Below are 15,317 nucleotides of genomic sequence, written 5' to 3'. Positions count from 1 at the left end.
AAGGCACTGGAATAATACATGCGTCATTTGGCAATATGAAACATGGACTGGACTGGTTCTCAACATTACATCACAAAACATAGAAAATGGGACATTGTTCATTAAAAAGCAATGTTCCCTCTTGTAGGCGTTTTGGTAAATGGACTGAATTTGAATATTTTGACCTGAAGGGGACCATGATACAAGGGAACTTGAGGTGCAAACTAGTGTGTTTGTCTGTTTTGTAGATATTACTTTACCTCTGACATTTGCACTAAAAGAAGAGTACCATATTTCCCTGCAGCACCATCTTTATTCTGGTTTAAAAAACGACACAGTATCATTAGCAAACATAACCAATGACAGAAACAACAATTTTCTTGATTTTAAACATATGGCCTCAAAGTGCACATTTCCATCCGCCCGGGGCTTAATTTCGATCTTCAAACTGTGATTTGTTCTTGAGAAGGAAGGCTGCTAAGAATTCAATAGGATTTGCAGGTCTGAAAGAAGACAACATGGAGAAAGGCACATATTTAAAGTCTGGTAACTTGACAGTTACTTGAAACCCAAATGCTCTTCCCTTTTCATAGTACTGCCTGTTCTATACATTTGACAAATGCATTGCCAAACATGTCACTCAGAAATGTGAATGGGAAAAAAAATCTGAACCCCTGCACAGACATTTTCAACATACCTTTCCTTGGCCAGCACAGATAAGCCTTGAAGAAGAATGGGCACCACTGTCTGATCCAAATATGCCCTGGTGGGGAGCGACTGCAGATCCACCTTCTGTTTGGAGACCTTCTCTGTGTTGGCTTTCTCATTTTCAACTATTCTCTACACAATTAGGTGGTGAAAGCAGAGATACAGAAATGTCAACAGTTACCACTACTCAAGCCACTATCCATGTATGTTAGCATCTTAAAAGTGTACTCTGAATTGCAATCTCATGTTTTTTTTAACCAAAAAGCAGAGTTTCACACATTAGTGCCTGCTATGCTAGAGAGCTGTGCATAAATTGCTTATTCAGTAGACAATCAAGGTTACCATAACTCTCACAATTCAGTGTGATAGTTTGAGTCTTTGAAATGGCCCCCTTTTCATGGACATGATTTTCTGAAAGGCACATTTTGCATCCAGACAAATTATCGTATTGATTGTCATACCTGGATGTTTTCTGTCAGTCCAAATTCAGAATGTGGGTTTTCAGCAATCTAAAAAGGAGCAGGAATATGTATTCATTTAAATTAGTGTAACTATCAAACACACATTTAAAATCAACAGAACCACTTTAAATCCCTAACTACATTTGTATTAGACTTACTGGAGTGTGCCCCTCCATAGATTGGTCTGCGTCCGTGTGATCTGAGAGAAACATACATTAATGTCAACTACCTACATTCTAGACAACATAAAGAGGATAGTCAGTCAGTTAACGTAAATGTCTTCAGAATCATTCGGAGACAGATCAGCAGCAATATCAAAATGTCAACAACCGCAAGGACGGTGGTTCTGCCATCGTTTATCTATAACGTAAAATACACACACTTACTCCAGATTAAGTTCAGGTAGCTAACTACATAGCATGACCATCCACTCTTCAAGCCAAAGAAGGTACCCTACATGTAGGCTAGCTACAGCAATGTCGAAGTGGCGGGTTAACGAACGTTACTTTAGCTAATTGACTAGCTAACGTTATCATGCTAGCAACGACCTTCCACTGTTAACCACTGACTGTTACCGAGATAACAGACTGGATTAAACAAATTGTTGGGGTATAAGAAAATATTTCAAGCTAAATGTACCACTAAAATTGACAACAACTATAGTAGAACGTACAAACATGCCAATAAACGAACCACATTTCACTTACCGTCTGCCATGTTTGTTGTTAGTATTTACGCAATGTGCGTGGTCTCTACGTAAAATCTTGGTTGCAGTTACGTACTGTCTCTGATAGGACAAGAGTGCGAGTGCCCCTCCTCTCTTACCCTTTTGTTAGTTTGGTAATCGTCCCGTCCAATTTGATCAACATTTGGACCACCATGTCGGAGAATGTGTGGCAACTGTAGACGCTACAAAAGTTGAGAGGCAACCCAAGCAAAAGGCAATACCGTTATGTTATGGATACGATAGCGAGTCGTCGGGTGAATGAGTTCTCCGGGAGGAAGAGGCAGCAGAAAGAAGCGAGGCCCTGCAGGGTCCCCGCCCGACGGAGGGGACACTTGCGACCAGGTGTCACTACATAAACGAAATTTGTACTACTTCTCCTACCCACTGCTGGCGTTGTTTGCAGTGCTCCGTGTCCTCGTCTTGCATTTTGGCGTACTCTTCGCCTGGCTTTGCGAGCGGCTGTCTCGTGCTATGGCTGCGAGACCCAAACAACGGGCAGCAGACGAACATGTGATCAAGGTGTGCGAGCAGGACAGCGGCGAGCAGATCCGAAACCACCACAAACAAGCATTCGAGTACATCTCAGTGGCTCTGAGAATTGACGAGGATGACAAAGGTATGGTATTTGCAGCAGCACCAATGACTGTTGGCTAGCTGGGCTTAGCTTTAGTCACTTTACCTCTACCCACATGTACATATTACCTCGACTAACCTGTGCCCCCGCACATTGACTCTGTACCGGTAGCCCCTGTATATAGCCTCGCTACTGTTATTTTACTGCTGCTCTTTAATGATTTATAATTTTTCTTATATATATATTTTTTGTTTTACTTAACACTTATTTTTCTTAACTGCATTGTTGGTTAAGGGCTTGTAAGCATTTCACGGTAAGGTCTACCTACACCTGTTTTATTCAGCGCATGTGACAAATACAATTTGATTTGATTTAACAGCAGTTGTCAAGTTATCAACTGTTATACACCCATGTGTGGATAATGCAAACAAATATACTACTGTCAATACAGATTGAAACAACTGGTTCAATTTAACTAGGCCTATTGCTTCAAACACAGGCTCTGTACCCAAACAGCAAAGCAATGGAGCATGTCAAAATATTATGACGTTCTAAATGCAAACCAGGAAGTACAGAAAGAGAGGTCTGTTTTCTTACTAGTTCAAGTTGTGATTTTCTGCATGATGAAAGGTGTGGTGCTGAAGTGTTGATCCCTGACATGTTGTGTATTTATGGGGCTTTCCATAGAAACCGCACATCGTTTTTATAAAGTCATCATGCAGACAAAGAGAGAAAAGTTGTTCTGTCAATGACATTCAGTCTGCAATCACATACCGATATTAGCTTATTGGACTACAGATGCATATCTGTCCATTATACCACCACACTATTACTACAATAGCTTACTGTTGAGCTGGTTGACAGAGTTATGCAGACTGTTCAATATGGCTAGGAGAATGTGTCTTCCTTCTCAAGCTAGGTCTCAGACTGGCTGAATGCAGTCAGGCATATGGTAGGCCCAGGGGCGAAAGGGGCTATGTTAGCGGCTAAGTGCGGGGGACAGCCACCAGTAGACCCAGCCCACTATTCGCACCTTTTTTTAAAAAAAATGTGATGATCTAGTCTAACTAGCCTGCATAAATTAAGGTGCCAATGAATATTTTACAGTTAGTTAAAAAAGGAAAATAAGAAAGATGGGCAATAGTCTGTGGATATGCAAAAACCAGCAAATAAGTATGGTTGGTCCTCCTTCGTACCACCGTGTTTTGGAAACCAGGACGGTTCACATTCCCAATATACTGTTCACATACACACAGTAGCCTATACAATACAACAGCAGAGCTACTGCCTATCTGCATGTGCCTTGCTCCAATCTGTGTGATCCCAGGGGATCAATAGACATGTGCTGGGATGATGTGAGCCGACATTAATTGGTATCGTCAGCAGGGTGGAAAATGCCATCCGATTCCCTCTCCTCTCAGAGTTGGCCGTGTCATCATGCATGGGTGAACAGAATGGATCAAGTTCCTTCGTGACTATTTACAATGTTCCAATGTACTGTAACTGGGGTGTAATCATTAGTCCAAACAGCTGGAAAAAGGAAGGTTTTGCAACTAAAACAATAATTTCTATTGGACAAATTCAGGTAGGTCCCTCCCCGTTCCGTTTGTTTGCGTTTAAGAAACTCCTCCCCTCAATACACAGGGGCCGGAGCACATAGGAAAACAGGCTACAGTCAGTGGGGCATCTTGCTATGTTTTGAAAGGCCTAGGCTATACTTTCGTGAAGTTGGTGAGTTTGGTTAGTTAGACCCGCGTTTTCAATGCACACACCCAAAATCTATTGATTATGTTTCTCCCAGACTCCTAGGTCTGTCATAAGCTAACCTCGTCCCCAAGCTATTGAGCACAGCAGTGTCTTGAGTCAGGCTATAGATAAGCCAAACCCTTACCGTGCTGAAGGCAGAATTTTAAGACATCTGATCATCTGCTTTAGCGTAGTAGTTGGAGTAAAGCAGAGTCCAGCCTAATCTTCCAGCCCTGGAAACCCCCTACATCTGCATCCTCGTCTTCTCTGCCAATGTTCGATTGACCTACTGAACTGGCTGGAGCGACGTGCCAAGGGGCTTACTGTACTCTACCGCTATACTGTACATCCTCAGGTTTAGCCTAGTGAACACAGTCACACCAGTCCCAAACCATTGCATATATTCAGGGGTTGACTGTATATTGTATATTTCTACCACTCAGTGTTTTTTTCCGAGTAGGCCTATACTGCAGTGTAGGAAGCCTCTTGTGCTCTTTTCCAACTAGGCCACTCCCATATCAGACATCCAGTTTCCCTGTGTAGCACCATTGTGATGGCATGGGGAGAGAAAATGGTTTTGGGATCACGGAACAAAGGGCCCGATTCAACCGAGGGCCTTGGACTCTTTTGTGAGGCTTTTGTACGCTTAGCTCTCCCTCTGCCGTCACTTTGAACATGAGTCCCCCAGTATGCCGCACTGTTGGCCCACATCTTTTGAAACAAACGACTTGTGTTATTGAAATCTAGGTTTGTTGGTTTGTCTCACTGAAAGATGGGGCATTCCCAGTCCCTGTCTTGGTCTATCTAAATGTCCTACTTTGTTTTTACCATGGTTGGACATTAGCTTATACATGGAATTAGATCTGGAATCTTTTCATATCTTATCATGAGTCATGACCTTTTCAATGAAGGCTAAGCTTATATCACATCCATCTATTTATTAGCAATAAAAGGCTCTGGCCTGTATCATGCCCCTAAGTAACCTAAATCTGTAGAGATGAGTGGTGATTTGAAGTGAAAGTCGAAAATCCATCTGAATTATTTATTTATATATTGACATGGGGAGGGCCGGAGTGGCAGCTATCATTGTCCTTAAATGGCTAGAGGATACCATGACAGTTCTCATATTGCTAAGATCCTAATAGAAGCAATACATAGGCCACAGCAGCGTCTTGTTCATCAGGGCATGCAACTTAATAAAAAACCAAAACATTTTGCAATGGAAAAACTAAAATCAGCGATTCTTATTCGACAATTCCTCCCTGTTTCAGCCTGTTTTCTCATTTTAGTGCCTAATGAACACAACTCAACTGAACCCAGTTGAATTTTAGGGCCTGTCTGACTGCCTTGGGGATTAGGGAGCCCCGGTCTCAAAAATACTCAGAATCACCTCATGAGTGGATATCCTGTATATTCTCACAGCTATGAAAATCAGTCCCATGACTTGACACTGCTCCAGGCCAGGGGAGTTTAAGAGACTGGGTCAGTCATGTGAAATGATTAATTATAGTTCACTTCATTATGGTTTACACACTGATTGATCCATGAATCTCTGTAGCTTTGTTTGAGGTCATGACTGTCTGTTATGCCACGCAAATGTCTGTTTTTACTATACTTCCCATGCCTCTTGAGATGCTATACCTTTAGGCAATACATAAACATGTAAAATATGTGGCCTAAAACATGAAGGCCTAATGCATGGCAAATATGTATTGTAGACTAAAGGATGCTTAGCCTACTGCAAAAGTACTAAATAGCCTATCTCATGCTTTTACATTGGCTTTTGTTGGATCTTATTTGACTGTGAGCAATTTCTTTGTATGTACTTTAACCTCAAAATGCTATTTTTCTGGGCCTGTCTGACTGTCCCGACCTTGTGGCTTGTGTGTTATTAGTGCACAAGGAGCAGGCAGTCCAGTGGTACAAACGCGGAATCGCAGAGCTCGAGCGGGGCATCGCGATCGAGGTAGCTGAAAGCGGTGAGTTGACTGTGCATACTTTGCTGTATTTTGTATTTCCTAGGACCTATAGTGCAGATTTCTTCAACAACTCTGGAGAGCTAGTGATATGCAGGGTTTTGTTTCAGCCTAGCACTAACACACATTGTTCAGCTCAGTGGTCCTGATTTGAAACAGCTAGTGTGTGGCTGCTGGGCTGGAACAAAAACCTGCATACCCAGTAGCTCTAGGACCGGAGTTGGAGATCTCTTCTATAGCAAGAAAACAATGACGAAAACTGCTATTTTACTTATTGATTTGTTTTTAATCTCTCTTCTCTTCCAGGCGAGAAATGTGAACGTGATAAACGTCTACAGGCCAAGATGATCACCAATCTGATCATGGCAAAGGATCGCCTGGAGCTTTTAGGTGAGAATGGAGCATTTGGAAATTTTTTGAATGTCTTGCCTCCGCGTCCGCATTGATACCGCATGGCACCTTCTGACCGGCTACATGCATGTTGAATGCGTGGCAGGACATTGTTTGATTGTGTGACATAATGTTTGATTGTGTGACATTTGTTGCTTTTCATGATAGCTTAGATACAGTATGTCTGTTAGCTTTGTATGGAGTGATTTCAGTGCCAATGGAAATTGTATTTGAATTCCATAATTTTGAATTTGTATAAGGATATTGAATTTGAATTAAATATTTTTGAATTTGTAATGCACAAATTGAATCATTGAATTCATAAATTGAACTTGTATTTCAGGATTTGAAACTGAATTGAATGAATATTGCATTCAGTTTTAAAATTCAATTTCAATTTGATTGAATATTAAATATTTTAATCCATTTCTAATTGTCACATGCTTCGTATACAGGTGTAGACTAACAGTGAAACGCTTACTTACGGGCCCTTTCCACCAATGCAGAATACAATAAAAAAATGTTATAATGATAGGATTTTGTTTTGTAAACAAGGAATAAATACACAATGAGCAATGATAGCTTGGCATATACGTGGGGTACCGAGTCGATGTACAGTGTTACGAGGAAATTGAGGAGATAATGTATGTACATATAGGTTTGGGTAAGGTGACTTGGCAACAGGATAGATAATAGACAGTAGCAGCAGCGTATGTGATGTGTGTGTGTGTGGCGAATGTGTGTACGTGTTATGTGTGAGGTGAGTGTGTGTGTGTGTGTTGGAGTGTCAGTGTAAGTACTGTATGTGTGAGTGTGTGGGTAGAGTCCAGTGTGTATGCATAGAGTCAAAGTTAGTGCAAAAAGGGTCAATGCAGATAGTCTGGGTAGCTATTTGGTTAACTATTTAGCAGTCTTATGGCTTTGTGGTAGAAGCTGCAGGAGCCTTTTGGTCCCAGACTTAGCGCTCCAGAACCGTTTGACGTGTGGTAGCAGAGAGAACAGTCTATGACTTGGGGGCTGGAGTCTTTGACCATTTTTAGGGCCTTCCTTTGACACCGCCTGGTATAGAGGTCCTGGATGGCAGAGAGTTTGACCCCAGTGATGTACTGGGCCGTACGCACTACCCTCTGTAGCGCCTTGCCGTCCATGCCAAATCTTTTCAGCCTCCTGAGGGGGAAGAGGTTGTCGTGCCCTCTTCACGACTGTGTTGGTGTGTTTGGACCATGATAGGTCCTTAGTGATGTGGACACAGAGAAACTTGAAGCTCACGACCCGCTCCGTTACAGCCTCGTCGATGTGAATGGGGGCGTGTTTGGCCCTCTGTTTCCTGTAGTCCACATTGAGGGAGAGGTTGTTGTCCTACCTTCCGGCTCTGATCAGTCCCTACACCCAAACGAGGGCATTGCGTTCATCCACCTCTGGCCTGCTGGCTCCCCTACCTCTGCGGAAGCATAGTTCCCACTCAGCCCAGTCAAAACTGTTCGCTGCTCTGGCACCCCAATGGTGGAACAAGCTCCCTCACGACGCCAGGACAGCGGAGTCACTCACCACCTTCCGGAGACACTTGAAACACATCTTTAAGGAATACCTGGGATAGGATAAAAGTAATCCTTCTACCCTCCCCCTACCCCACCCTCCCCCCAAAATGTTTTGTTGATATATTGTAAAGTGGTTGTCCCACTGGCTATCATAAGGTGAATGCACCAATTTGTAATTCGCTCTGGATAAGAGCGTCTGCTAAATGACGAAAATGTAATGAAAATGTAAATGTAGCACCACACTGCCAGGTCTCTGACTTCCTCCCTATAAACTGTCTCATCGTTGTTGGTGATCAGGCCCACCACCGTTGTCTGTGGATTAATCATTGGAGTGACATTTATATATTTTGGGCTCTGTATTCCAGCATGTTGGATTTGAAATGATACAGTGATGGAGGTTAAAGTGCAGACTGTCAGCTTTAATTTGAGGGTATTTTCATCCATATTGGGTGAACCGTTTAGAAATGATAGCACCTTTTCTACATAGTCCCCCTATTTAAGGGGACCAAATGTATTGGGACAAATTAACTTATGTGTATTAAAGGAGTACAACATTTGTATTTGGTCCCATATTCAAAGCACACAATGACTATAGCAAGCTTGTGACTCTACAAACTTGTTGAATGCATTTGCTGTTTGTTTTGGTTGTGTTTCAGATTATTTTGTGCCCAATAGAAATGAATGGTAAATAATGTATTGTCATTTTGGAGTCACTTTTATTGTAAATAAGAATATAATATGTTTCTAAACATTTCTACATTAATGTGGATGCTACCATGATTACGGATAATTCAGAATGAATCGTGAATATTGATGAGTGAGAAAGATGGAGGCAGAAATATCATGTATTCTATTCTTATTTACAATAAAAGTGACTCTAAAATGACATCCACAAGGTAAAAGTGACTCCAAAATGACATTCTCAAGGTAATATCTTATAGCCCAAACGGTTAAAACGCTAGAGCCAAATTCATAGGAAGAAAATAAATTAAACATGCCACACTGACTTTAGAAACCACCAGACGCTTCTATTTTCCACAGAGAGCGTTTGATTCTATCTGTTCTCCTCTACCATTCCTGGCTGGTAAAGTACCATGATGTTGTCTCTGGTTTTGAATCTTAATTTAGAGGGCTGAATAAAAAAAATGGAATCTGAATGCATCTGAGAAGTTGAATATCTGAAACTTTGATAAACTTTAAATGATAGTTTGTAAACTTGATATACAAGACAATGAATGCAATATTTACCACATTGAAACTTAATGTATAGATATTGAATTTGAATATTCAATTGAAATTGAAATGTACAATTATTCATTCAGTTTGTGCATTACAAATTCAAAATGATTGAACTGAAATGTAATATCCAAATACAAATTCAAAATTATGGATTTCAAATATAATTGCTGTTGGCACTGAAATCGTTCCATAGCTTTGTATCTCTTGGAGAAAAAAGAAAACGTGTAGGGCCTGTATACACTGAGTGTACAAAACATTTCCATGACATAGACTGACAAGGTGAATCCGGTGAAAGCTATGATCCCTTATTGATGTCATCTGTTAAATCCACTTCAGTCAGTGTAGATGGAGGGAGGAGACAGGTTAAAGAAGGATTTTTCAGAGAGACATGGATTGTGTATGTGTGCCGTTCAGAGAGTGAATGGGCAAGACAAAATATTTAAGTGCCTTTGAACGGGGTATGGTAGTAGGTGCCAGGCACACAGGTTTGAGTGTGTCAAGAACTGCAACGCTGCTGGGTTTTTCACACTCAACAGTTTCCCGTGTATATCAAGAATGGTCCACCACCCAAGGGACATCCAGCCAACTTGACACACTTGTGGGAAGCATTGGAGTCAACATGGGCTAGCATCCATGTGGAATGCTTTTGACACCTTGTAGAGTCCATGCCCTGATGAATTGAGGCTGTTGTGAGGGCAAAAGGGTGTGCAACTCATAGTATAGTTCTCATACATACTTTTTGTATTGACATCACATTGACTTCCAAACTACAATGTACTTTATGCACCAAAAGGGATTAGGCCATAAATACTCCAGTGCCTTTTTATTAAACACACAATGGACCCCCCCCCCCCCCCCCCCCCCCCCCCCCAAAAAAAAAAAGTTGTCCTTTAAATGACAGAATTAGTAAGTTATGGTATAAATCCACTCAGTGGTCCCCCAAAGCTGTTTCAGAAGCTTCTCATCATTCCACAGCTGGCTGCAACATTATCCTGAGTCATGTTCATTAGGCACCAAACCTAAGATAACAAACCTAGACTTGTCCAATAAGAAACGCTCATTTTCCTTTTGCGTTGCAGAATGTTTTAAAACATTTCCCTAATGAACACGACACTACTCTTTGTGTTTGATTCGTCCTGGTTAGAAATGGCTGCTATGTTTGGCTTTGCTGCCTAAGAAACTGAAATGTTGACAATCCTCTCTGTCCTACCCTATATGCCTCATTCTTGGATGTGGCATGACAACTTAACTTAGGAACCATCCCAAAACATTGCTGTTCATCCCCCATTCAAAGAATCCTGGCATGGCACCCCTTATTTTATTTGTTTATTTTAAGTATAATTTCCTTTTCTTCTTTTCCCTCCCTTCTCCGATTCTCCTATTCCCTTTCCCAACCTCGTTTTGTTGTTGTCGTTGTCATTCCTGTTGTGTAGCAAAGCTGCGTTCAGGGCCAGCTCAGAGAGACATCTTTTACAGAGAGCTCAAACCAGTCGTACTATAACGGGCATCTACGCTCAGGTGGGTGCTACTGGGAATCTGCTTTCAGGTGTCATGACTGGGTTCTTAAAAGTGTTTTCAGGGGTGTTCCTGATTATTCAGGAATTCCAGTTTTTCTGGCTTTATTCTCTTCATACATCATTGAAATTGATCTACCTCCAAACCAATATCCTACTTTTCCTGACTTTTCCTGGTTTTTCCATTTAATCTTTGAATGCCTATGGTACAGTAAGCTCCCTTCAAGTTAAGTGTTACCTATTTATTTTACTCTTTCTGCTGCTTTGTCTGTGTATTTATCAATATGTTCTTCACACTGACACTGATAGCTACCTCAAACTACAGTCATATTTCTCTCACATAGAAACACTGGCAGGTGTTTATCCAGCTTTGTCCAGTGACTACATGGACTTGAAGTCTGTTTGACCTGTTCAGATTCACGCAGTCTAAGACTAAATCAGGCTTGGAGAATCATATGCCTCTACTGAAGGGACATTAGCTCACACACAGCTTAATTAAATGTCCTAACCTACCATACTGATAAATAATCGATCATTTACCTCGATGGTTCTAAATGTCTCCTTGCTCTTGGCAGTAAATGGAGCCGTACCCAAAAAGAGGGACTCCCTGACTACTCACTCCAGTCACTCCCTCCCACGACCAAAGCATACGCCAAAAAAAACCTTGACGGCAGGCCACAGGGGCCACCAGCACTCCCCCAGCTTCAGTGGGCCCTCTAGCAGTCACACACAGCACAGACCGGCCCCCCAGTCCAACAGCAACAAGGTGAGACCCAGATTGTCTTTCCTCAACTAACTCCACATCTAGCCAAGAGTCCAGGGCCCATATTGATAGTGTATCAGAGTAGGAATTCTGATCTAGGATCAGTTCCTCCCTGTCCATGTAATCTTATTCATTATGCTCTAAAAGGAATAGCTAGACTAGCACCATAGCCATGGGCTATAAAGGAGCTGGAATAAAAAACCTAATGCTAATAGAACATCTCCAGACTATATCCATTTTTAATGAAGGGAAGACAAAATAGGATAATTTCCAATCATCATTCCAAGAGATTAGCTTGTTTAAAATCGTAACCAAATCTGAAGTCATTGTTCTTTTGTTGTAGGGTAAAGTGGGCAACCGGCCAAACTGTAAACCCACCACTCCCACATCCATGTCCCCACTGAAGAAGAGGGACGTGAAGAACTTGAAGAACGTGGACAGCAAGCTTGCCAACCTCATCCTCAGTGAGATCATAGACAGGTGAGAGACAATGATCAGTCTTATGTATTATTCACTGGACGTAAAGCATGTGCTTTGCAAGGTGTCTCAGTTTGGAACACAATAGACGTTGACTGCTTGACCTGGGTCGTGTTCAATAGGGCACACCGATGCAACACTTTTTATAACGTTCTGACATGGAAAAGTCCAGCCTGCCTGTTTCAGTCCATCTTTGCTGCCTAATGAACACAACCCAGGCAGAGTTGAGTATGTCTATATTTCTGTATGGGAATGAGCACTCAGACCAGTCTCGTGTGTGTTTCAGTGGCTCATCAGTGAGGTTCGAGGACGTTGCTGGCCAGGAGCTGGCTAAGCAGGCCCTACAGGAAATAGTCATCCTGCCTGCACTGAGGCCAGAGGTGAGATTAGAGCGGAACAGCAACTCAATGGATCATGGAGTGATGTGAATATGGAAGTATTTTCACAGGCTGCCTCTTACAAAGTATCACCTGTCAGTAACGTCGTCAGTAAAAAATTTGAGCAGCAACTGTTCATGTGGGCAGTCCTAACATAATGGTCTGTATTTTTTTATTTAACCTTTATTTAACTAGGCATGTCAGTTAAGAACAAATTCTTATTTACAATGACGGCCTACAAAGCGTCTCAGAGTAGGAGTGCTGATCTTGGATCCGTTTAGGCTTTTAGATCATAATGAATAAGAGGGGGATCCGTGGTACGAGCAAATGTGTTCAAGCTTCATAGGAGAGCCTATTTTGCTGTTCACCTTGGAATTTTTATATTGGAGCACCAGTGCACCTAAAAAAATAATCAGCCAGATAATAATTGTTGTAATGATTAGGCTTCACTGTACCAATGTTTCCGTGTGCCATAGAGAAAAAAAACAGTGCTTTCGGTTGCACAATTACTACAGAGAAAACCGCTTGTCTCTAGCCCAAACTGTTCAAAAGTTGTGACCATATTACCGGCACTACATTTATTTCCTTCTATTGCACTTTGGCGCTGCAGCTGGATGCATCTCCATTGGCGGGCCGCATTTTACATTCATAAACCATGTCACGAGCCATTCTAAAACTATTTGCGGGCCATTAACGCCTTGTTCAGTCATGTTACGACAACAGTGGTAGGCTTGATTACCAACAATGACGAGACCGCCTACAGGGAAAAGGTGAGAGCCCTGGCAGAGTGGTGCCAGGAAAAATCGATTGGGTCGCAGTGGAGTGGGTCAAAAGCTTCAAGTTCCTCGGCACTGACAACCTGAAATGGTCCCTTCACACAGACAGCGTGGGGAAGAAGGCGCAACAGTGCCTCTTCAACCTCAGGAGGCTGAAAATATTCGGCTTGGCCCCTAGGACCCTCACAAACTTCTACAGATGGACCATTGAGAGCATCCTGTCGGGCTGTATCACTGCCTGGTACGGCAATTGCACCATTCGCAGGGCTCTCCAGAGGGTGGTGCGATGAGCCCAACGCATCACCGGGGGCACACTGCCTGCCCTCCAGGACATCTACAGCACCTGGTGTCACAGAAAGGCCAAGAAGATCATCAAGGACCTTAGCCACCCGAGCTATGGCCTGTTCACCCCGCTACCATCTAAAAAGCAGAGACCGTACAGGTGCATCAAAGCTGGGGCCGAGAGACTGGAAAAACATGTTCAATCTCCAGGCCATCAGACTGTTAAACAGTCACCACTAGCCAGCCTCTGCCCAGTACTCTGCCCTGAACATCTCTAGCCGGCTATCACCTGGTACTCAACCCTGCACCTTAGAGACTGCTGCCCTATGTATATAGTCATTGAACACTGGTCACTTTAATAATGTTTACGTACTGTTTTACCCACTTTATACTGTGTATATATACAGTAAATGTTCAATCAGTAATTTTGAACTTCAGGACGATGTACTATGAAACAGAAGTGCTGAGTAGATGTTTTTTTTCTTCCAGTTGTTTACAGGCTTGAGGGCTCCAGCACGAGGCCTTCTCCTCTTCGGTCCTCCTGGCAACGGAAAGACCATGCTGGTGAGTGTGGTTCAGTACCATTTGGTATTGGCAAGAGACCGAATGAGAAATGACTAGTTGGAGTGGGGCTTGGTTAGGCTCACAAAGACCACAAGTGATCATGAAATAGATTAACAATTTTCATAGAAAAACGCACAAAACGATACATTTGTATTGTAAAATCTTTATAATAGAAGACTAATATAATACTTATAATATAGACAATGGACAGAGTCCTTTCACTGGATTTGCTTGTTTTGACATCCTCTAACTGTGAGATGCTTTGTTCAAGAGTAGAGTTGGTTTAGGGCTAATAAGTACTTTATGTTTTTATATGGTGGTACTTTTACTGCAGAGTACTATGACCGATGACACAGAATGTATGGCTAAATATTTTGTGTTAATACAAAATTGTATTATCCATCATGAATGTAGTTTAGCCATCATTAATGTACTCAATCTCCCAAAATGTGTCAGAACTGCATTAAAAACAAATGGTGATTCTATAGAGCAGGAATATGGGTATGCTATAATCAAATTTAAAACAAAGTGAACCAAAAAAAAACGTGAATATAAGGATTATAGAGCATTTAGTTGAAAATATCTCAAAATAAGGATAATGTTCTGCATTTTACATTTTACCTCTTCTTTTTTACTGATAGGCTAAAGCAGTGGCCATGGAGTCCAACGCCACGTTCTTCAACATAAGTGCAGCCAGCTTGACCTCGAAATATGTGAGTACATTATTAGCGGAACGATCTCTTTACACTTTAATTTTTTAGTTATTTAGCAGATGCTCTTATCCAGTGCGACTTAGTCAGTGCGTTCAACTGAGTTTAGTAGAAAAACATATATCAGTCATTTCAAGTAGACCCTTGTAGAAAAAGAGTAAACTCGCTATTCAGAGTAAACTCGCAATTCAGAGTAAACTTGCTATTCTTTTGGTCTTTCCCTGTAGGTGGGGGAGGGAGAGAAGCTGGTGCGAGCTCTGTTTGCCGTCGCCAGAGAACTGCAACCCTCGATCATCTTCATAGGTAACTTTGACTTTGTTAGATAAACCAAGAAGAATACGTAACTGCAATGAACTGGTCAAGGAAGCACATAACGATAATGTTTCATTACCTGCAATCTAATAATAAGCACAGATATTCTATGCAAGAAAGTTGCATTATAGCATGTTGGGAAGAATGTTCTATTTAATAACTGATGGAAACCGAGAGTGCGACTATGCATAGACTACTAGGATA

At 41.9% G+C, this 15,317-nt stretch overlaps 1 protein-coding gene and 1 pseudogene across 2 annotated transcripts in view; one reads left to right on the top strand and one right to left on the bottom strand.

Annotated features, from left to right (window-relative positions):
* Positions 1–272: 272 nt before the first annotated feature.
* LOC311113643 (protein dpy-30 homolog) lies at positions 273–2,402 on the bottom strand. The gene is made up of 5 exons (XM_084156911.1): positions 1,856–2,402; positions 1,307–1,347; positions 1,149–1,196; positions 677–819; positions 273–482 (listed from the first exon to the last, which is right to left on the bottom strand). Exons 1-5 carry the CDS (start codon positions 1,863–1,865, stop codon positions 410–412), a joined length of 315 nt encoding a protein of 104 aa, XP_084013037.1. The 5' UTR covers positions 1,866–2,402; the 3' UTR covers positions 273–409.
* Positions 2,134–15,317, top strand: part of LOC311113642 (spastin-like) — a 32,672-nt pseudogene continuing 19,488 nt past the window's right edge. Inside the window, exons 1-10 of the transcript XR_014615944.1 lie at positions 2,134–2,491; positions 6,091–6,174; positions 6,478–6,561; positions 10,772–10,856; positions 11,428–11,618; positions 11,959–12,095; positions 12,379–12,472; positions 14,017–14,091; positions 14,733–14,804; positions 15,029–15,104. The product of XR_014615944.1 is annotated as a spastin-like (transcript). The remainder of the gene's footprint in view (positions 2,492–6,090; positions 6,175–6,477; positions 6,562–10,771; positions 10,857–11,427; positions 11,619–11,958; positions 12,096–12,378; positions 12,473–14,016; positions 14,092–14,732; positions 14,805–15,028; positions 15,105–15,317) is intronic.

This window comes from Coregonus lavaretus, assembly GCF_964263955.1.
Source record: "Coregonus lavaretus genome assembly, chromosome: 40".
Lineage (NCBI taxonomy): Eukaryota > Metazoa > Chordata > Actinopteri > Salmoniformes > Salmonidae > Coregonus > Coregonus lavaretus.
Note: the sequence above shows the minus strand (reverse complement) of the source record. Positions and strands in the feature narration are given on the sequence as shown.